Raw genomic sequence first — 21,706 nt, 5'->3', positions numbered from 1 at the left:
TCCACATTTTGCAATGACCGTTGTTGTCCCCTGTAGCTTAGTTAGTGGAGCATGGCGCCTACTGGGTTAGATGGGTTGTGGGTTTAATTTCCAAAGGCATTCAGCTAAACATGCCTACGTTGCTCTTGGTTAGAGCTTCTTTTGAAAGACCCATGTAAATATGTTCTCCTGTTTACCAGACAGATATTTGGTGTCACACCCTCTTTTTCTCATGCTGTCTTTGTTTCCTTCACCAGGACATCTCTGCTCACGAAAGCAACATCCTGGGCTCTTTCTGTGACATGAACGTAAGCACCGTTCCTCCCTGCACACTTCCACTCATGTCTGAGACGGCCACGACCCAATTCTCAATCTGCCGTGTTGCCCATTTGGGTCGTGTCCAACTTTTTGCAGCATAATCTGCCAGAGTCTCCTAAATCGTGTCCTATTCCACTGTATTCCTTGTTTTAACCAGGGCTCTGGTATGAATTAGTGCACTGTGTTAGTGAATAGGTAGCAGTTTGGGATGCCCTGTGTCTTCCAGTCACTTGAAACAAAGACCAACGTCTCGGTGTCTGGTCTGCCTGTTTAACCAATCACAAACCAACACGTTGGTCATGTTACAGATATCTTTTATGACATATTGGGTCAATTTATATTTTATTGGCAAATTGCACAAAAAGTGGCATTCCTACAGCCCAAAAGCTGTGTCGTTTAAGACTGTGTAGCCTGGTTGCTATAATCATGCCGTTAGCACTGGCACTCCCACATTTTTAAATCTTGAAGTGCCTCATGAAATTAACGAGCACTAGAAAATATCAAGCTTTCATAAAGTTGTGTAAGTTATTGTGCCATAGAAACCAAACTTTACGATCTTAAATGCATTAATTTATTATAAATTCAGAAATGTTGATATGCGTACCTGTCATTGAAATGTATTATGCCTCTGTTTTGTTTAAAACCAAGATTTTACAATGGAGAAGCATCACAACCCAAATTGGATGCTGTCTCTTTGAGTGGGGGAAGTCTTGCTTTTGATGATGACATGCTTTAGCACTGTCATTGATTAATTACTACCGTTATTGGTTGTAAAAAAGTTTTCTTTTCGTTACTTTCAGTGTTACCAAATGTTTAGAAATGCTAAAGTTACTAGGTTGTTTTAGCTAGCTAGCCAATAAGTTAATGTCACAGGAGATAAATATTATTTCCATGATTCACATTGTGGGTTATTTAAAGACTACACGTTGTTAGCCATACATTGTGTGTCTGTGTATATGTATGTATATGTATATGTATATATATATATATATATATATATATATATATATATATATATATATATATATATATATATATATATATATATATATATATATATATATATATATATATATATATATATATATATATATATATATATATATATATATATATATATATATATATATATATATATATATATATATATATATATATATATATATATATATATATATATATATATATATACATACACACACACACACACATACACACACATACATGTTTGTAATTACCAAAAAATGCAATGACCAAAAAATGTAAATTGCATGATCCCTTGCCCTAAACTTAACCCTAATCTAACCCTAACCTTAATCTCAATAAAGTAACATTTATGCCTAAACTTTACCTAGATGTAATGGCTGACCTTAACCCTAAACATAACCAACAACGCCTGGACCTTAAAGAAACCCCAATTCTAACTATAAAATCAATTGTAAGTTTGACCCTAAACCCTGGAGCCGGAAATTGACTTATGCCTCACAGGGACCGGCAAAAGGTCCCAATGAGGCCAATTTTTTCTGGTTTTACTATACTCATTGGGACATTTGGTCTTTCAATAACCCACAGTGTGAATCATAGAAATAATATGTATGGGTATTAGTATTGGTCCGATCCTCTGACCTGGTTGTGCTTAGAAACCAGCTGTTCTTGATGTTTTGATGGTGCAACCATGGTGCTAATGAATCCATGCTTGCCATTTTTCTTGCCAAATAACTCATAAACAATGGAACAACCTTATCATTACAACAGGTATCTGAGTGAATGTTTTACTAGGCAACTAGTAAAATATTTTCCTGGTCGCACTGTAAAATATCTTGGCACATATCTGACCTAGTGATCTGGCTCTAATAGAGTTTTTTTTGTAGTGTTTTTGTCAACAAAAAAAAGCTCTCTGGTGTTTTTAAGGCTGAACACTGTCTGAAGGCTTGTCCCAGAACAGGGCATCTTGTGTTGCCTTTTTGGGCAGCTTTGGTCTACGGAAAGTTCTTAATCAGCTCTCTCAGATGACCAACTAGAAATAGATGAATTGGTGTGCTTAGCGCTATGGCAGACTTACCAATAGAGAAGGATACATTTTAATATATAACGGGGCACTCTTTTGATAGGTTTCAATAGTTCTCCATTGATCTTTGGTGTGTTAGGCCTACATGCAAATGAGTGAAGAAATATCTGTAAGGTAGTTGACTTGACGTGAAGACCTTTTAATAAACTCCAACTTGTTTCTCCTGTAACTGCTGATGGGCTTCCCCCAGGGTGCAATTATGTGTTTCAGGCTAATTTAGGACCTCAATAGGCATTTGGTTTAATGTGCTCTTAATGGACATTTTTTAATTGGCTAATGTCATAGTTGGCATTAGACCAGGGTCAGGTGGTGTCTGATTGCCTTTGAGCTTTCCTGCCACATTATAAACCAATGGAAAGTGTGCAAACTGGGCACATCTGTGTCGCCAGCCTGGCACATTCTTTAGGATCTCTGATATACTGACTGTATACTGTGTCGAAAGTAGTCTGCAACACCATCTCTTACATCTGTCTGTGAGAACTGGACAGTGGAAAGCTAACTCCCATGTCACTAGTCAACCCCATTGTGATGTGAAGCCGGGGCAGATCCTGTGTGTGGCCAATAACATGGTATTGCTCTCATTTGTTCCCCGCCCCGTGACCAGGATGTGGAGGTCCCTTTGCACTTGCTGCGCTATGTGTGCCTGTTCTGCGGCAAGCACGGCCTGTCCCTCATGAAGGACTGTTTCGAGTCTGGTACGCCCGAGAGCCTGCCTTTCCCCATCGCCCACGCCTTCATCACCATCGTCTCCAACGTGAGTAGGAGCCCAGTACCACATCCCAGCCGGACAGGCAGGCCAGATACTTAGCCCACTAGCCTAATATGGCAACATGCCTATCCGATGTGGATGTATTTAGGGGTTTGTTTGGAGGTGTGCTCCGGTCACACAGCCATTTCATTGCAATGGCCAAGCTCCTTCAAAAAGCACACTTCTTAAACACTGATCTCACCTTGTCTTAGCCGTGTCACCACTAATCACAGTCTGGATCAAAAGCAACTTCTCTACCTTATGACCATTATTATTGAGCATCAGGAAATGTGGTTTATTTTATTAGAATTAGTAATGTTTCTTTTTATATTATTGTTATTGTTCACCGCTTGCTACAGGAGCGGTTTCAGCTCTTATCAGATCTTGATTCATTTGGATGTTCTTGATGCGGTGGTGTTGTTATTGGACATTCGCTGTCCGTCAGTAATCACAGAAACAACCAGTTGTCAGCAAACTGTATTACAGCTGCGTCCATTTTAGGTTTTCCACTGCTTCTCGCTTCTCTTAAGGGACGTCGCTCCTAATTCAGTTCTGTTTGTCTCTCCACACACACAGATCCGGATATGGTTACACATTCCTGCCGTCATGCAGCACATCATACCCTTCCGCACGTATGTAATACGGTAAGTTCACCCTGTTCGCCGATCAACTCCAAAATCTGTGTTTCACCTTAAACAAAGACAAAAGTTTACTGGTGAGCCAGCAGTGAGTTTTCTCAACGTTTTTACATTTTAATAATATAACAGATGCTCTTAAAATCGCTAAGTGGGACAACCACACTACTTGATCATTGTAAGTACATTTCTAGAGGAGGAGGTATCTTTAAGTCACTGGTAGATAATAAAAACTGGGGGTACTATATAGACATAACCAATGTGAGACATTCAATTTCCACTTTGCTCTGATGAACACAAGCCAGGTCCTCTTGGAGTCTGATCAGATGGACACCTTTCAAAGCAGATTGTGTCACAAATTAGATAAAACAGAAAGTCATGATTTTTTTGCAGTTCCCAATTTAAAAAACAGTATAAATGCAGCTGTAAATAATATCAGATGTTGCATCATTCATTGTAAGAAGAGATCTGGAGCATTAAGAGAGAGGGTACCATTGCAGTCAGAGCTCATCTCCCGCAGGCTGTTTGTGTATGCACATTGCATTTGGATACAATGCACAACGGTACTCAACTCATTGCCACTTTCCAACTCATCAAATCCTGCTTTTTTTAGAGGTGCTCCCTTGAATATTGTTTGTGGTTTAGTAGCATTAGGGGGACATTATGCGCATTGTATTGCCAAGCAAATTGGCAGATGATTAGCATAAATCAGAGATACATTTTGTAGACGGCCTTACTCAGGTTGTTGTTTCTTTTGGGGGGGGGGGGGGGATAACAATTGTAGCTGAGGCCACTCCCTCAGTGTGGTTTGCTTCATTCTTGCCGCGCACCACGCTTGTTGCTAGGTAGAGCTTCCCTCGCCATGGCAACAGTGGCCAGGGCTCCAGTCAGCTTCTCCTCACATGACCTTGGAGCAGCCAGACAGCTTGCCATGCTGCACCTCTGTCATGTGACCAGGATGGACTGGATTAACTGGGCCTGAGGAGCCAAGGCATTCTGAGCCCCCCAACACCAAATCAAACAATCCTTAGTGGTACCGTCCAAGAAGACTATATAAAAGCACTAGATGGAGTGAATGTTTCTTCTGAATAACCGGACATAGTCATGAGAAAAAAAGTACACCACCTGGAAAGTTCTTTTTTCCCTACTTATGTGGACAGTCATCTACAACGATAACACAATTTAACAAGTCACATAAAGTTTATTCAGTCGAAATAAACAGAAATGCCACTTCCCTTTACACCCCAACTTTAACCATTGCATAAAACACATCACTGTCAGATCTACAAATGTAAAAATGTCAGACCTTTGACAATCTACATTGGAAGAGTAGCACAAAATTCAGCCCAAGAGTTCATCAAAAGATGCTCATATAAGTCTCCTAGACCCCAGGGTAACATCAAGGGATATGCAGGCTTCACTTGCTAAGATCGTTGTAGAAAGACATGAATCAACTGTCAGAAAGAGCCTGCACAACATGACCTACATGGGAGGTCAGGAAATAAACCTCTGCTCTCAAAAAAAGAATATTATGACATGGCTGACAAACTACTCTAACAATATGCTGTGAGTCATAGGTGAAGTTGTTTGGCCTCATTGCCAGATGCCATGTTTGCCAAAAACTTTGAACAAAAGACCCTCATTACCACCTTAAAGCATGGAGATGATAGCATTAGGTTTTGGGGCTGCTTTGCTGCCTCAGGGCCTGGCCATCAGTCATCATTGTGTCAACCATGAATTCTATAATGTGAGGCCATCTGACAAAAACCTGGAGCTAGATCAAAAATGGATCTTGTGAAGGGACAGTGATCGAAAACACACAAGTAAAGCAAAAAGAGAATGGTACAAAAAGAAGAAATGAGCTGTTACTGAATGCCAAAATCTCAAAATCCCTGCGGGGGGTTTGAAGCCTGCATGAAAGAAAGCCCTTAAACATTGCAGTTGAAGTAGTCCTGTTATGAGCGTGCATAAATTCTTCCCAGTTAATGCTGATTGGTTACAAGAAACCGCTAATGAGGCTATGGATGTCATAGTATTTTTCAGCACTATGAACATGCATTTTTGTTAATCTTTCCTTGTAATTTGTTTGCTTACCTTTATTTATCAATAGAATTTAATGGAAGATTACACAACCAAACGTCCAAAAAGATATACAAACCCCTCTCTAAATTACATTGTTTTCAAATAATTCTAAGCTTAATATTGTATTTTTAACAATAAGAAGACATTACCTTCTCAAAGAAGCCAACTGTTATCATGGATTATCTCAAGTGTATCTTCTGCAGCCTCTGACTAGAGCATCGTTGAAGTCAGTTAGCTGTGTTATTGCCAGACCAGGCTTCAAGTCCAGTTTGAGGATCAGCCCAGGCCAGCAACATTAGCCAACATCGCGATTTTAGTAATTAGTGTAGTTGCCTTGCTTCCTTGCGCTCGTAATGAATTGTTTGTGGAACTGGTGCCTGTGCGTTAAATTGTCATCACTGTCCTCCTGTCTGTGGGATTTGGGGCGTAGCTGTTTGACCATCGACAAAAGGCGTGCTTTACAGGGCAAATGTCTCAACTGAGCGGGAGCTGCCCTCCTGTAGGGATGGCTTGGCCAAGAGATCAGAGGTGGCAGAATCATATCTTCACTAGCACTACATGCACCTGGAAGTTGAACCTAAGAAAACCAAACCAAATAAAACATGATTCCCAATGAAGTGACTTCATGGTAAAAATAAAGTTTGAACACAATTTCCCCCCCCCCCCCCCCCCCCAGGTACCTCTGCAAACTGTCGGACCAGGAGCTGCGTCAGAGTGCAGCGCGCAACATGGCCGACCTGATGTGGAGCACGGTGAAGGAGCCGCTGGACAGTGCACTGTGCTTTGACAAGGAAAGCCTGGATCTGGCCTTCAAGTACTTCATGTCCCCCACGCTCACTATGAGGCTGGCCGGCCTCAGTCAAATCACGGTGAATACTTTATAAAAAGCTCCGTCAGGCTGTGGGTTTTATATCCAGTTTTGCATTGGTGTGACTTAATGTAATGAGTTGCACATATTAACTTCTTCCGATCCCCTTTGGGAATCCGACCCATAACCCTTGTGTTCAAAACCCCATGCTCTATCAACTGAGTTACGTGCGACTGAGTTATGTGTGGGTGTATAAATCTAAGCCGTTTTACACCAGGCTCAAATATGTGCCCAAGTTAGAATGAGACCTTGAGTATCAATGAGCCACTTACATATTCTCTCATTGTTTTCTCTCAGAATCAGCTCCACACATTCAACGATGTCTGTAATAATGAGTCCCTGGTGTCGGACACCGAAACGTAAGTCTGTTTGGTTGTTTTAACACCATTCATCTTTCTGCGGGAAAAAGCACTAACTCAACCGCTAACCTCAACTGGTGACTATACCTCCAGGTCAATAGCAAAGGAACTAGCTGACTGGCTAATCAACAACAATGTGGTTGAGCACATCTTTGGACCAAATTTGCACATAGAAGTAAGTATCCCCCTTTTTCCAAACAAATTCCCCTTTTCCGAGTCCAAATTACGTGGAGTTGAGGCATTTCATGGCTAATTTGTTTGAACCCCCACTCTTAATGCCGCTGACGTCTTTTTGCCTCTTTGTTGTTTGTTTCCAGATCATTAAACAGTGCCAAGTGATCCTGAATTTCCTGGCAGCGGAGGGCAGACTCAGCACACAGCATGTGGACTGCATCTGGGCCGCAGCTCAGGTAACTGGACAGTAACCCCAGGGTTGTAGTTATCACCGCAGGCCCCGGTGCTCACCACCTCGCTGCCATTCGAGATGCCTGATGAGATGCTCTGTTCCACAGTATTGAACTACACATTAAAACAGAGCTACATGCACAATAGACCCTTTCAATCCATGTTTTAGCCCTCAAGTGATGTTTAGCATTCTATACACATGGTCAGAGTTTTTTTTCTTACTTGGTCAACACTGTTACGAACCGAAGAGAGCCTATGTGTCTTTGCTCCCTGGTCAACATTAACCACTGAGCCTGTCCCCTGCCCTCGCCCTGCAGCTGAAGCACTGTAGCCGTTACATCCACGACTTGTTCCCCTCGCTCATCAAAAACCTGGACCCAGTGCCGCTGCGCCACGTACTCAACCTGGTATCGGGCCTTCACCCCAGCGCCCACACCGAGCAGGTACGCCCACTCCAGTGTCACGTCACCGGCGCCCAACGGCAGTTCACTGCGTCCTGAGGTCCGATGCGACTGTCTTAGACAAGAACGGCGTGGCTGACTTGATCTCTGGGTCATTTTGCGTTCCTCAGACCCTGTACCTGGCCTCCATGCTGATCAAGGCGCTGTGGAACAACGCCTTGGCCGCCAAGGCCCAGCTCTCCAAGCAGAGCTCGTTCGCCTCGCTTCTCAACACCAACGTACCCATGGGCAACAAGAAAGGTGCGACGGCGCTCTATCTCGTCCCGGCGCCCGCGTATGTCTTCGTTCACCTCCGCATAACGGTTACACCAAATGTCCATGTCTCTTCCTCTTCCTTACCCAGGCTCCCCGGCGGCAAGCCCCGACAGCAGCGACAACAGCGACACGCATCACAGCGGCGGCAGCGACATGGAGATGGACGAGCAGATGATGAGCAGCAGCAAGCGGGGCCAGCAGAGGCTCTCGGACACTGAGGTTAGACCGTGTTGTGGTCTACTCATTATTTAAATTCCAGACCGCACAGCAGAATGTTTAGGTGGGAGCCAAATGGTTTGACTGTAGAGGCCAATCAATCTTTTCTGGCGTTTGCTGCTGGCTCAAGTCTTATTTGATGACGTGTTTGTATGCCTCTGGGCCTATAATCAGAGTTTCTCTATGGATTCCTATAACATTCCGTGGGTGGGGGGGCGCTGATTCTAGATCAGCTCTTTGTGAGTATGGACCCTGATGTACGGCTAGTTTACATTAATTCCGTCTTCTCTCTCTTTCCCTCCCCCCGGTCCAGGAGTCGATGCAGGGCAGCTCAGACGAGACGGCCAACAGCGTGGAGGAGGGCAGCAGCGGGCCAGGTAGCAGCAGCGGCCGCAGCGAAGGCTCTAGTAACGAGGCGGGCTCCAGCCGCGCCAGCCAGTCGGCCGGGAGTCCTGGCAGTGAGCTGCATTCGGACGACATGGCTGACAGCGAGGCCCTCAAGGAGGAGGAGGAGGAAGAGGAGGACGATGAAGAGGACGAGGAAGATGATGACGAGGAGGATGACGAAGAAGGGAGCAGCCGGGGTGTGGCGGCTGATGGTGGCCCGCAAAAGGAGCCGCGGGACCCACCGGAGGTCAGGAAGCGGAAGGCGGGTGAGGCTTTAGGGGAGGGGCCGAGCGAAAGAACCGATAGAGGGGGAGGAGGTGGGCCCAAACCAACAGGTTTGCCTTTTAACCCAGAGGGGGCCAGTGCTATGGTAACCGTGGGGTCTGGAGGGTTGGGGGAGGGCCGCATGAGGATGCTGGATGCCTGCTCGATCTCCTCCCGGCCAGAGGGGTCCGAACAGCCCCAACAACAGTCAGAAATGGGTGGCCCCTCTACCCACATGGGCTCCGGCCCACAAGAGCCCCCCTGTCTGCCCCACCCCGGTGACTTCCTGGGGGACACCATGGGCAATGAGCTGTTCAACTGCCGTCGATTCATTGGGCCCCACCACCACCATCACCACCACCATCACAACCATCATGAGGGGTAAGAATGACGTCTTCATCAACCTCTTAGCTGCCTCTGGGCTGCCTGTTAGAAGTCTCCTTGAACGTTTAGCAGAGAAATTCAGGCAACCTTTTATACAACACAACATGACAGATTACTTTTTCCAGACAACCAAAATGCATTTTAATTTTTCTCATCAATCATTACCTGTTTTTCTTTTGAGGGAAAATATGAACACTGTTTTAGTTTTTTTGGCAGTAACATGTTGACCTGACCTTCAATTGGTGGGGAGTTTTATTTAGAAAAAGGGAACCGCTGATTCCACTGTTGTGGCAAATCAATGGCGTTGCTAGCTTTACAGCGAGCTAGGATCAGCTTCTCCCCCGCACCTAACCTCAACCATTGCTGGGCACGATGCTGAACTGACAGAGAATCAGTTTCAACCAATAACATCAACCCCATCCCCGGTTTTCCCGCCCACCAGGCACATGGTGGAGGACATGCTGAGCGCTGATGATGTGTCCTGCAGCAGCTCTCAGATCAGCGCCAAGTCAGAGAAAAACATGGCCGACTTTGACGGCGAGGAGTCCGGCTGCGAGGAGGAGCTGGTGCAGATCAACTCTCACGCCGAGCTCAGCTCCCACCTGCAGCAGCACCTGCCCAACCTGGCCTCCATCTACCACGAGCACATGGTGCAAGGTAGGCTCCACCCAACTCTAAAGACCCATTGGGGGTGAAGGCCGAATGGGGAGGGGCCTTTGGGGTTCTCATCCTGTCGGTTTTGAGTAGGCGGGTTCCACTGTTTTCGTATGATTTCTGTCGCAATTCCAGGACTCTTTAAACCAGGTTTTCTGGGGGGCCAGGGATTTTAGAACCCAGCTGCAGTGCACACTCACTGCAAAATATAACCGTCTCTGCACAGGGCACCACGCTGAGTGGGTTGTTCACCCACTCAATGCATAACAATAGCAGAAACAGCAAGTCACATACTTCTGGTTCTGCTTATCTTTCCATCAAACCGATGGGTCCATCCGGTCATTTGCCTGCGGTCAGTAAATTGACAGGATGTAAAGATTGGGAGATGTGCCCTTCTGAGCAAATAACTATAAACATAGCGGGACAGCTTTTTTAATATGGCTGCTTTTTTATTGCCCATCACTTCCATTCAGTGTCATTTGTTGACTTCGCAACCTTTCAAAGCATTAAGTTATAAAACATGTAGCAGTTCTGTAAATCGTAATTGAACTTCTTAGGACTTTTTCTCACCAGCGGCTATGTTTTATTCCTCTGCAGGGCCGCAGGTCCACAAGCACCAGTATTCTGGCCACGCCGTCACAGACATCAACCTGGACAACGTGTGTAAGAAGGGCAGCACTCTGCTGTGGGATCTGGTTCAGGACGAGGATGCGGTAAGACTGCGTAACTTCCATTCACTAGCATTTATTTATTTGGTGTGAATAAACACCTTGCCGCTGGCTAGGAGTCTGGCGGCTTTAAAGCGAACGTGAGTTGAGTTCCCAGAAACTAGCGGCATAGTTTGTGACCCACTGGCGGCAGCACTGTGGTTTGATAGATGCGCGGTGTCACCGGTTTGCCATTCTTGTCCGCCATCACTCAGGCTGTCACTAGATGGCCTCAAGCAGCCACAGTTATCACCGTTATCTGTGCTACACGATCAGCTCAGTTGTCATAAAAGGCCAATGCATCAATAGGTCCCTCTCTCTGCGTTACAAAAACCCTTCTGAAATTAAAAGGAGCACTAACGATTGAGAAACTACACTTTCTGACCAGAAATATGATGTCTGTAAACCCGGGGGTTATTTCAGAAGGCCGACCACTTCAGGAAACAGTGCTTCAAGCGATGGACGGTTTAGCCTGCAAGATTATCATGTCTGTCAGCCAGGGGTCTACAGTGTATATTCATATGGATGAAGGCAATTACATGTACCTGCGTTCACACAGCTGCATGCTCTCGTGGCGCTGTGGGAAAGAAACGTCCTCCAATCTGGCTCCCAGTCTGAGGTTTAATAACCCCTGGTGTAAAGAAAACACTGTTTCGTTGTTACTAAATAGTCCACATGGAAGAGACCCTTGGTATTTGGGCAATGATGACTTTTGTGGTTTTGTCTTCTTCTGCCTGTACACTTAAAACGTGTTTTTTTTTTGTTTGTTTTTTTATAAATCAAACCATTACTAAATATAGATTCCCTGCTTTTATTTGGAAGTAATTATGTGCCTTGGTTTCCCAATATAGAAATGACTGCATCTTTTGTAGATGGTTCCCCTATTTCAGGGCAGCAAAGTACTGGGAGAATTCGCTTGACAGGTGTTGCTGCATAGGCAGGTGTGTTCTGTCACATTATTTGTACCTAAAAGAACTGCCGATGTCTGGCTTTAATTGTAGGTATTGCATTTGCCTTTGGAATTCACAATTGGTTCCTGTCAGCATGAGGGCCAAACAGGTGTAAATTCAGGGAAGCCATAATGAAGCCAGACACTGAAAAAGCTATAAAAACAACAGCTTGGAACAGTCTTTATAGAGGAAGGAAAGCATCAGTGAGCCTAGCAATTGCCAACAGCCTTTGAATGCTCACCATTAAGAAGATCCTGAGAGATCCGGGACACTGGTCTGTAAAGTGAATAAACTTGTTAGATTTTAAACTGCACGGGCCAGCTCTTGTGAAAAGATGAGACCATGATAACATCTACTAGCAGGACGGAAAGTGTTGACAAGAACAGCAGCAACATTTATTCTACAATGTATAGAATCTTCATACTGCTGAAGTAAAAGCTCATATCTGCCAATTTATTTAACAGTGCGTTATTGTACAGCCAATTTCCTCAAACATTCTGCCATAGCAACTATGGTGTTGTTCATTGTCTAAACAAAAAATTTCCTCTTTTTGGCAATCTCCAGACTTCAGGCGCTCAAAGTATGTGCGGCCAAAAACTAAACATGGATGCTATACATTATATTAATCAATCCCAATGCTTTCAGTGACCTAAAATAGCAGGGATATGTATGAAAGATCGTAATCGCTTTTTTCCAAATCCAACTTTTGAAGTTATGAGCCAAAATAAGTGGGAATTCTTCACCTTTCTTACCGAGGCCAGAGTGCAAATCTCTCCAGAAACTTCTTTCAGGTTTCAGTGAGAAGCCACTTGTAAGGCAGGTCAGCCATCTCAGTTCGTTTAGGATCTTAGCGATATTCTGATAGCGATGGAGTGACTGGATTCCCCTCTCTTTTCCCCCAGATCCACCTATCCGAGGGCCTGATCAACGAGGCAGAGAAGTTACTGTGCTCTCTGGTCTGCTGGTTTACCGACCGGCAGATTCGCATGCGCTTCATTGAGGGCTGCCTGGAGAACCTTGCCCATCACAGGTCTGTCTGTAATGCATACATCTGAGAACATTAGGCCAACTGTTTCTGAAGCAGGTGGTTCCCTTGCTATAGGCTGAAACGCTGTTCAAGACCACCTGATTTTTGCCCCTACCAGGTCCGTGGTCGTCTCTCTGCGGCTCCTCCCCAAACTTTTTGGCACATTTCAGCAGTTCGGCTCCAGCTACGACACTCATTGGATCACAATGTAAGCACCGTCCACAACACCAGAACACAGTGCTCTGCCCGCCACATGGGGTAATGAAACCCTAAGGAGACTCCACAGCTTGTGTGTAGGCCTCACCAAACTGGATGTGTTGTGACCTTTAAGTTACCTGAGATGAGCAGCATTAATGTGATACCGGCTGATCCTCAGGTGGGCGGAGAAGGAGCTCCACATGATGAAGCTCTTCTTTGAGAACCTGCTGCACTACATTCAGGAAGTCAGAGAGCAGAGGCACAAGTTTGCCCTCTACGGTCACAGCGCTGAAGTCCAAGTGCGCCTGCAGTTCCTGACCTGCGTCTTCTCCACCCTGGGATCCCCAGACCACTTCAGTAAGGCAACACGCACAAACCCGTATATTTGGCCCACTGTCCGAACGAAATGTAATGAAATGGGGATGGACTGGCCGGTGTTCTTTTCATTAGTCAGACACCGATTACAGCCCGGATGCTTGTTTTCAGTTTAAAGTGTTTTGTTGAACTCGATCCTGTCTTTACACAGCTCAACAGAATCCCTCTCCATTCATATCCAATTATTGACTCTGTCTCTGGGTGGCTGGCTAGACCCTGGCAGCTGGCCCTAATGAGATGTGAAACCCGATGAGTCATTCACACAACAGAGGCACCATTGTCCTCCACTGTCTTTAGATAGCGGTGACCAAAAATACCTCTGTGTTTCCTATTGTGCCCTGTTAAACCATGACAGTATGTGTCTGTCTTTGCATTAGTCTGTGCACAATTTTGTGACTGTGGGAAAGTAGTATTTGGGAGTGGTGGACTGGGATAACTCCCTGCCTTACACAGTACTGTTATACTTCGCACAGTGCTGTGCTATGAGGTACTTGTGTGTTTATTACACAGACATTTGTACTTTGTGTGTCCAATCAAATGCAGCTTTTGTCCAGTTTGTAAAATAACGTTAGTTGTGTTGAAAGTCCCCTAAGAAAGCCGAAATTCCAAACCTCATGTCTCAATCATTATCTGTTGAAAGGATTGTTGGGTTTTTCATTTATGTAAAATGGCAGAAATGGCAGTGACAGAATCGTGAAGGAAAATTGAGTTTGCTGAATATCTGGCAGACTCATTTTCATTTAGAACTGGTAATATTTCTTTTTGAATCCCCTGGAAATAAAGTAACATGATGTGATGTAAGATATGGGATATGTTAAAATATGACCTGTAGGATTTTTTGTGATTATTTTTATTTTTTAAAGAATTCCATGCAATTTCTGTCTCTGGGAATTGTCAACCAAACACTGAACTTAACAAATAAGCATTTGATTTGCAAAGCATTTTAATTTAGCATCTCATGGTTGTTTTTTTTTGTATCTCATCGAAACAACTTGGGAGGCAAACACCGCAACATTTAAAATACTAGATTGATAGAAGTTGTCCAAGAGAAATTAGGCACTCTCTTTCTGAACTAGCAACAGAAAATGTCTGTCAGAGTCATCGAACACCCCGCCCTGTCCTACAGGACTGAGCTTGGAGCAGGTGGACATCCTGTGGCACTGCCTGGTGGAGGACGGGGAGTGCTATGACGACGCGCTGCACTGGTTCCTCAACCAGGTTCGAAGCAAAGACCAGCACGCCATGGGCATGGAGACCTACAAACACCTGTTCCTGGAAAAGGTTTGACTCGAGCGGACCAATCGGGTGTTGGCGAATGGGGGCGTGGCACCGTTCATTCCAATGTGTCCTGTGGAGATGATGTAGTGGCTACACGTTTAAGTCTTAAGTAGCCTTCTTGTTGTTCATTCGTTGGCCTTGATCAGTCGATCTCCTTTTTCCACTTCTTGTGTTTTTCCCAGATGCCCCAGCTGAAGCCGGAGACCATCAGTATGACAGGCCTTAATCTCTTCCAGCACCTCTGTAACCTGGCCCGTCTGGCCACCAGCGCCTATGACAGCAGCTCCAACTGCGAGGTACACACACACACACACCCCTGCTGACCTGTGTATATCTGTCTACATCTCTCTAGCCTTCTACACTTCCTGATGACACTTTCCATCCCTCTGCCTGTAGCTCTGTGGGATGGACCAGCTATGGGGAATCGCCCTCAGGGCCCAGTCTGCTGACATCAGCCGCGCCGCCATCCAGTACATCAACTCCTACTACATCAACGGTCAGTGAACGCTGCGTGTGTTTGGCCTGGCTGACCCCTGACCCAAAGTCCCGCCGACGCCAGGGTCTGGGAAGGGTGCGTTGATGTTGCTGGCGTCCGTAACGGATGGGATGAGCCCTCATTCTTCACGGTGGTGTCTTCAGCTGGTGGGACATCCCCACTGAAAATTTAACAAATCCTGAACTATCTTTTACCGTAGCAGCGTAGCTGAAGCACACTGTAGCTATTTGGTGAGGAGGCTTGCTATTTAATTAGGACCAGTCAAGATGCATTCTGAGCGAATGTTGTGGTTGCAATATTCCCTCGTCCAGACCAGTGAGTCGCAGCTCTCCCTAAACTTGGAGTCACATGGGTCATGTCTTTTAGGCAAACGCTGTCTGGATATCTGTCTGTTATGTGAAGATATTGGAATCCACATTATAAGTAAGCAATTAGCCTGGAGGGGGTGTGGCTTATGGCCAATTATACCGCTGCCAGTGGCTGTTCTTAGGCAGGTGCCCTGTACATAGCACTTGGACTGCCAATACACCATGCTTATCACAAACCTCCGAGATGCCTTACTGCGCTTATGAAACGGTCACTCACGCAAGTAAGAACTGATGGGATTCAAACCGCCGGGTTTATAATACTAATTATTAAAATATACAAATTAATATTAAACATTTAATAACCGAAATAATCAAAGCACACTGAACAAAAATATAAAAAAGAAATTAATTCAAATATTTTACTGAGTTCCTGTTTATATGAGGATAATAGTCAAGTTAAATGACTGTTATCCTCTATCTTTATGAGCTTATCTATGGATTTCACATCACTGGGAAAAGGTTTTAATGTGGAACATTTCAGGCATCTTTTATATCAGCTCATGAAACATGGGGTCAACAGTTTACATGTTGCGTTTATATTTTGTCTTCAGTTTACATTATGTTTGTAACGCTTTACTTGAAACAAAAAAAAGGGTTAAAGATTATAGTAGCATTTCTAACAATGAGAGTTTATAGTCCTTCTAAGAAGGATTTGCTACCCGCTTTATTGCAGATTGAAAAATCTAAACCTTAAAGGGGCTGTGTGTACAGTTCTTACTCTACTGCTAGCATAAATACACAACCAACTTCAGAACACGTCTAATAATGTTTCAGATAAGTGACAGAGAAATGTCCCCTTGAAACATTCTCACCTCAAAAGTAGTCTCATTGTACTGACTTTAAACACTGGCGCTCCCCCACCCTAAACCATCCTGGACCAGCTTATACTGTTCCAGTCTCTTGTGGTGAGATGCCAAGACAAGTCGTGATATTGTTGAAATTCAGTCCTGTAAACGTTTCAGGCCAGATTCTACACAGATTCCCTTTAACACACTGCTGTAAGGACATGCCATAAGTTGAAACACTGCCACAACAAGTCCTAATAAAAGCATGAATTGCAATTGATATGGACTATTTATGTGTGTTAAGTTGACTTTCATTAGTGTAGGTAACCCCTTGCTTCCAGGTGCTTTTAACAACTTAATGACAGATGCAGGTTGGTTTTGATGATGTTTGGTTGACATGGCGTGGTCCTTCTCCCTCCTAGCTGGTAAGACGGGCCTGGAGAAAGAGCAGGAGTTCATCTGTAAGTGCATGGAGAGCCTGATGATGGCCTCGGCCAACCTAGAGAAGGATGCCCACTCCGGCCTCACTGTCATCGAGAGGGGCCTCCTCATGCTCAAAACCCACCTGGAGGCCTTCAGACGCAGGTTCGAAACACTCACAGACACAAACACACACGCACTCACCTCAATCCTCTAACATTTGTTCTGTCCCCTAAACCGTTGTGCTGGCAAAGCTGAGGTTGACAGGGTTGACTCCCCTATGGACCATCTATACAGAAATAAATGCAAGCACTGCTTTTATATGCACAGAATGTATCATCAGTAACAATGTGTTGTTATTAAGTTAATTTGCTGTCAGCAATGTTGAAGAGAGCAGAGAAGGTGTTGCTGAAAGAGCAGTGGGTTGGATTCGAACCTATGCTTCAGCAGTACGCTCTCTAGCCCGAACTTAATGCCCGCGTTAACAGCAATGAGAACCCCCTCCCCCTTATTCCTGCCCGCTCCAGGTTTGCCTACCACCTGCGTCAGTGGCAGATCCAGGGCACGGGCATCAGTAGCCACCTGAAGGCGCTGAGCGACAAGCAGTCTCTGCCACTGAGGATCGTGTGCCAGCCGGCCGGCCTGCCCGACAAGGTACCCAAGAAAGTACCCAGCATCTTGGTACTTAATTATTAAACCTTGGTCGATTGGCACTGTCTTGTTGATGTTGTTTTGGAAAAGTGTACAGCATGAATTATTGACACCAGCTCATTTCATTCTTTGTATTTTTGGGGCTATCAAATATGTTTGTTCAAATAGCTCTCTGACGAATGCCTTTTTATAGTTTTATCATAGGATATTTTGCTTACCGTCACTTCTTTCCTCGTTCTGTCTGCCCCCCCCCCCCCCCTCGTTCTGTCCCCTCTCCCCCCTCGTTCTGCCCCCCCCCTCCCCTCGTTCTGTCTGCCCCCCTCGTTCTGTCTCCCCCCCCCCTCCCTCCCTTCTGTCCCCTCTCCCCCGTTCTGTCTATGTTCCCGCGTGGTACCAGATGACCATCGAGATGTACCCCAGTGACCAAGTGGCAGACCTGCGGGCTGAGGTGACCCACTGGTACGAGAACCTTCAGAAGGAGCAGATGAACCAGCAGGCCCAGCTCCAGGAGTTTGGCCAAAGCAGCCGCCAGGGGGACTTCCCAGGTCAGTTGGATCTGGATCGTTTTTATTGTCTTCAGCCATAGTGAACCTGAATCTTCTTGGGTTGGGTGTTTTAACTGCCTGTGTGTTTCTGTCTTCCCGTCTGGTGTTTGTTTCGCATGGCTGGTCTTAGGGGGTTTGATCGGTCCGGTCAGAATGATCTCCTCCGGTCACGAGCTGACCACCGATTATGATGAGAAGACCCTGCATGAACTGGGCTTTAAAGACATGCAGGTAAAAACACACACCACCCTACGTCCTTTACAGCTGTGCAACAGAGACTGGCTTACTCAGCCTTTATGTCACACATACATCAGACCATGTCTTGCGTTCTTCCATTCCTCCTGTACAGATGGTGTTCGTCTCGCTGGGCGCGCCCCGGCGGGAGCGTAAAGGCGAGGGGGTGCAGCTACCAGCCTCGTGCCTCCCCCCTCCCCAAAAGGAGCACATCCCCATGCTGCTGCTCCTCCAGGAGCCCCACCTCACCACCCTGTTTGACCTGCTGGAGATGCTGGCCTGTTTCAAGCCCCCCAGCCCCAGTGCCATGGGAGACAGCCCTGAGGTGGGTGGATGGGGCGTGTGTGTAGGGGATGTGGTTGTCTGTGCGAATGGTGTGCGTGTGTGTATGTGTAGGGGATGTGGTTGTCTGTGCGAATGGTGCGTGTGTGTGTGTGTGTGGGTGTAGGAGTTGTGGTTGTCTGTGCGAATGGTGCGTGGGGGTGTTTGTTGGTTGTATGCATGCATGTTTGTGTGTGTGTGTGTGTGTGTGTTTGTGTTATACATCAAACTTTAAAGTTGTTTTTGGTACAGGAAAACTTGCACTGAAACGTTACTTGTATGAGTGCTGTGAAAGTCACTTGGGTATAATATTCAGATTTTAGAACAGCCACATGAAAATCTGCCGGCTTAATGAAGACCTAGCTTATGCAGCCATTTCAAACCGTTTTGTCAGAATTGAAATAGTCTCCAACACTTCAAATGTGAAAGCCCACACAGTCTGCCATCTTTCACCCATGTCCTTCCAGAATTTCAAGTTGGCTTTTCCTTCCAGGTGCGTCATGCATAAAACATTGTGCATCTGACAGTCGTTAAATAGTCCTGTAAAACCTACTCTTGCATGCTTCCCAACGGCAACCTATTTTCTCTAGTGCCCTGCTTTTGACTCTAGCTCTATGGGCTGGCAATAGGATGCAAAGGTAGTTCACTACATAGGGTTTAAGGGCACAGTTTGGGAGCCCACAGGTTATACATAATGCATGGGCTGGAAGGCGCTTGTCTGTCAACATGGTTTCCATGTTAGCCACGGCGACGGGAGCTGTTTGAAATGCGAAGTCATCCAAGGGTCAGGGCTTTTTATAGTCTCTTCCTTCACTGGGGTTTTGGGAAGATGGAGGGGTTATCCAGAGTGATGTCAGAGCTTCACTCCTTTGCGGTGTCACATTCTCCTTTACATTCATCTCACATGCGAGCCCTTCATGTTTTACTTCCATCTGCTTTTTGGAGAAGGGCCCGGTAAGCTTTTTGTTTGACTACACCTGTTCATACCAACACAGTACCATTGTGTTGGATTTATTTTAGTCTACTCTGTTCCCACCTCAACTGGGTTTTAACTGCTGTCATGCCTCCATTCATCTTCCCTGCATTTTGCTTCCTACTCGCCTAATGAAAACGACCCTCTAACCGGTCCAACTGTTTTATTACGAAGAAGTGCTTTAATCAATTCATTTTGACTGAATTATGTTGGCTCCGCTATTGCGAATATGACTTCTGCGATGGCAGCGCATCTCAGTGGAAATGTATAGTCACAGTGTCAATCCACTCTGCAGAACCTGAGGTGTGAGGAGCTGCACCTCCATGCTGAGAACCTGTCCAGGCGTGTCTGGGAGCTGCTCATGCTGCTTCCTACGTGTCCCAACATGCTGCTAGCCTTCCAGAATATCGTCGATGACACGGTACGTAACGCGACCACCAAATCCACTCCTTAGTGATCAGAGTGAAGTTGGTAGGTCAACCCTGTCCACTAAGGCACATGTGGTTGTTGTTCATAGCCATTTAAATTAAAGTCAGGAATTAGACTCCCTGGATTACCTGCCCCCATTCACTTTACCACGTCATGTTTTATGTCCCTCTATCTGAGGTTTTCTTGTTTTTTTATGTTCCTTTGTAGGGGGGTGAAGGTCTGTGCTGGAAGGACCTGCTGAGGATCAAAAGCCCCCACAAGCTGCTGTATGCCCTAGAGATCATCGAGGCCCTGGGCAAGCCCAACCGCCGGATCCACCGCGAGTCCACGGTACTTCCAGGAAAACGACACACCTGAACGCTCACATTCACTTAAGAACACAAAGACCCAGTAAAATGCCTATGCCTTCTCTTTTGAAATTGTCTGACACAAATCTGAGCCTGGTGTTGGTCTTTGTTCAGGGGAGTTACAGTGACCTGTATCCAGACTCTGATGACTCGAGTGAGGACCAAATCGAGAACAGTAAAAACTCCTGGAGCTGCAAGGTACTCGCATGCATACAGGGCAAAATTCCAGGAACTTTTTTTCCAGCCAACCTTTATATCTGAAATACCAGGGAACCTATTGAAAGTTCATAGAATTGTGCAGCCCCTCCTTTTTATGCTAGTAATACATTCAATCAATTTTACTACAGTCATTTTATTCACATTTTTACATGATTAAAGACTGTTCTCCTACTTTTATCTTCTGTAGTTTGTGTCATCCGGAGGGCTTCAGTTGCTTTTGGAGATCTTCAACTCTGCAATCCTGGAACCCAAGGATCAGGAGTCGTGGACAGTGGTGGGTGAAAAACAGACAAGAAGAATAAGGAAGGAGAATAGAATGGGCCTTGTGGATTGCTGGTTCTGTACTTGCTTCAATTTGTATATCAACATCTCAGAGATGCTACTTTGAATCCGCTGCAGAGGATATAAAGTCTACACACCCCTGTTAAAATGCCAGGTTCTTGTGATGTAAAAGAATGAGACAAAGATAATTCATGTCAGAACATTTTCCACCTTTAATGTGACCTATCACATAAACACTTCAATTGAAAAACAAACTGAAATCTTTGAGGGGGAAACATTTTAAATAAAAACGCACGATAACCTGGTTGCATAAGTGTGCTCACCCTTAAACTAATACTTTGTTGAAGCACCTTTTGATTTTATTACAGCATTCAGTCTTTTTAGGTAGGAGTCTATTAGCATGGCACATCTTGATGTGGCAATATTTGCCCACTCTTTGCAAAACCGCTCCAAATCTGTCAGATTGCGAAGACATCTCCTGTGCACCGCCCTTTTCAGATAACTCCACAGATGTTCAATTGGATTCAGGTCTGGGCTCTGGCTGGGCCATTCCAAAACATTAATCTTCTTCTGATGAAGCCATGCTGTTGTGGATTTGGATGTGTGCTTTGGGTCGTTGTCGTACTGAAAGGTGAACTTCATCTTCATCTTTCTAATGGACGCCTGAAGGTTTTGTTCCAAAATTGCCTGGTATTTGGAACTGTTTATAATTCCCTCCACACTAAAGCCCTGGTTCCAGCTGATGAAAAACAGCCCCAAACCATGATGCTGGCACCACCATGCTTCACTGTGGGTATGGTGTTCTTTGGGTGATGTGCAGTGTTGTTTTTGCGCCAAACATACCTTTTGGAAATATGGCCAAAAAGTTCAACCTTGGTTTCATCAGACCATAACACATTTTCCCATGTGCTTTTGGGGAACTTGATGTTTGTTTTTGCAAGCTTCTGCCGGGCTTGGATGGTTTTCTTTGTAAGAAAATGCTTCCGTCTTGCCACCCTACTGCGTAGCACATTCATAT

At 45.3% G+C, this 21,706-nt stretch overlaps 1 protein-coding gene across 4 annotated transcripts in view; it reads left to right on the top strand.

Moving 5' to 3' along the window:
* usp34 (ubiquitin specific peptidase 34) overlaps positions 1-21,706 on the top strand; it is a 57,606-nt gene that overhangs the window by 13,284 nt on the left and 22,616 nt on the right. For 2 of the 4 annotated variants that reach the window (XM_010889288.4, XM_010889290.4), the window contains 28 exons: positions 237-287; positions 2,970-3,119; positions 3,690-3,757; positions 6,507-6,699; positions 6,996-7,057; positions 7,151-7,232; positions 7,375-7,467; positions 7,780-7,905; positions 8,034-8,163; positions 8,267-8,397; positions 8,708-9,426; positions 9,872-10,086; positions 10,681-10,796; positions 12,643-12,770; positions 12,886-12,975; positions 13,144-13,322; positions 14,467-14,621; positions 14,801-14,914; positions 15,015-15,114; positions 16,690-16,852; positions 17,215-17,368; positions 17,736-17,883; positions 18,014-18,114; positions 18,233-18,442; positions 19,707-19,832; positions 20,048-20,170; positions 20,302-20,385; positions 20,594-20,680. In XM_010889288.4, the coding sequence (XP_010887590.2) occupies positions 237-287; positions 2,970-3,119; positions 3,690-3,757; positions 6,507-6,699; positions 6,996-7,057; positions 7,151-7,232; positions 7,375-7,467; positions 7,780-7,905; positions 8,034-8,163; positions 8,267-8,397; positions 8,708-9,426; positions 9,872-10,086; positions 10,681-10,796; positions 12,643-12,770; positions 12,886-12,975; positions 13,144-13,322; positions 14,467-14,621; positions 14,801-14,914; positions 15,015-15,114; positions 16,690-16,852; positions 17,215-17,368; positions 17,736-17,883; positions 18,014-18,114; positions 18,233-18,442; positions 19,707-19,832; positions 20,048-20,170; positions 20,302-20,385; positions 20,594-20,680 (4,098 nt within the window). The remainder of the gene's footprint in view (positions 1-236; positions 288-2,969; positions 3,120-3,689; positions 3,758-6,506; positions 6,700-6,995; positions 7,058-7,150; positions 7,233-7,374; positions 7,468-7,779; positions 7,906-8,033; positions 8,164-8,266; positions 8,398-8,707; positions 9,427-9,871; positions 10,087-10,680; positions 10,797-12,642; positions 12,771-12,885; positions 12,976-13,143; positions 13,323-14,466; positions 14,622-14,800; positions 14,915-15,014; positions 15,115-16,689; positions 16,853-17,214; positions 17,369-17,735; positions 17,884-18,013; positions 18,115-18,232; positions 18,443-19,706; positions 19,833-20,047; positions 20,171-20,301; positions 20,386-20,593; positions 20,681-21,706) is intronic. The other 2 variants (XM_010889292.4, XM_010889291.4) reach the window with 1 other exon arrangement.

The sequence above is a fragment of the Esox lucius genome, chromosome 9 (genome assembly GCF_011004845.1).
Source record: "Esox lucius isolate fEsoLuc1 chromosome 9, fEsoLuc1.pri, whole genome shotgun sequence".
Classification (NCBI taxonomy): Eukaryota; Metazoa; Chordata; class Actinopteri; order Esociformes; family Esocidae; genus Esox; species Esox lucius.
The sequence above is the reverse complement of the archived record's forward strand: the minus strand, read 5'-3'. Positions and strand labels throughout refer to the sequence as shown.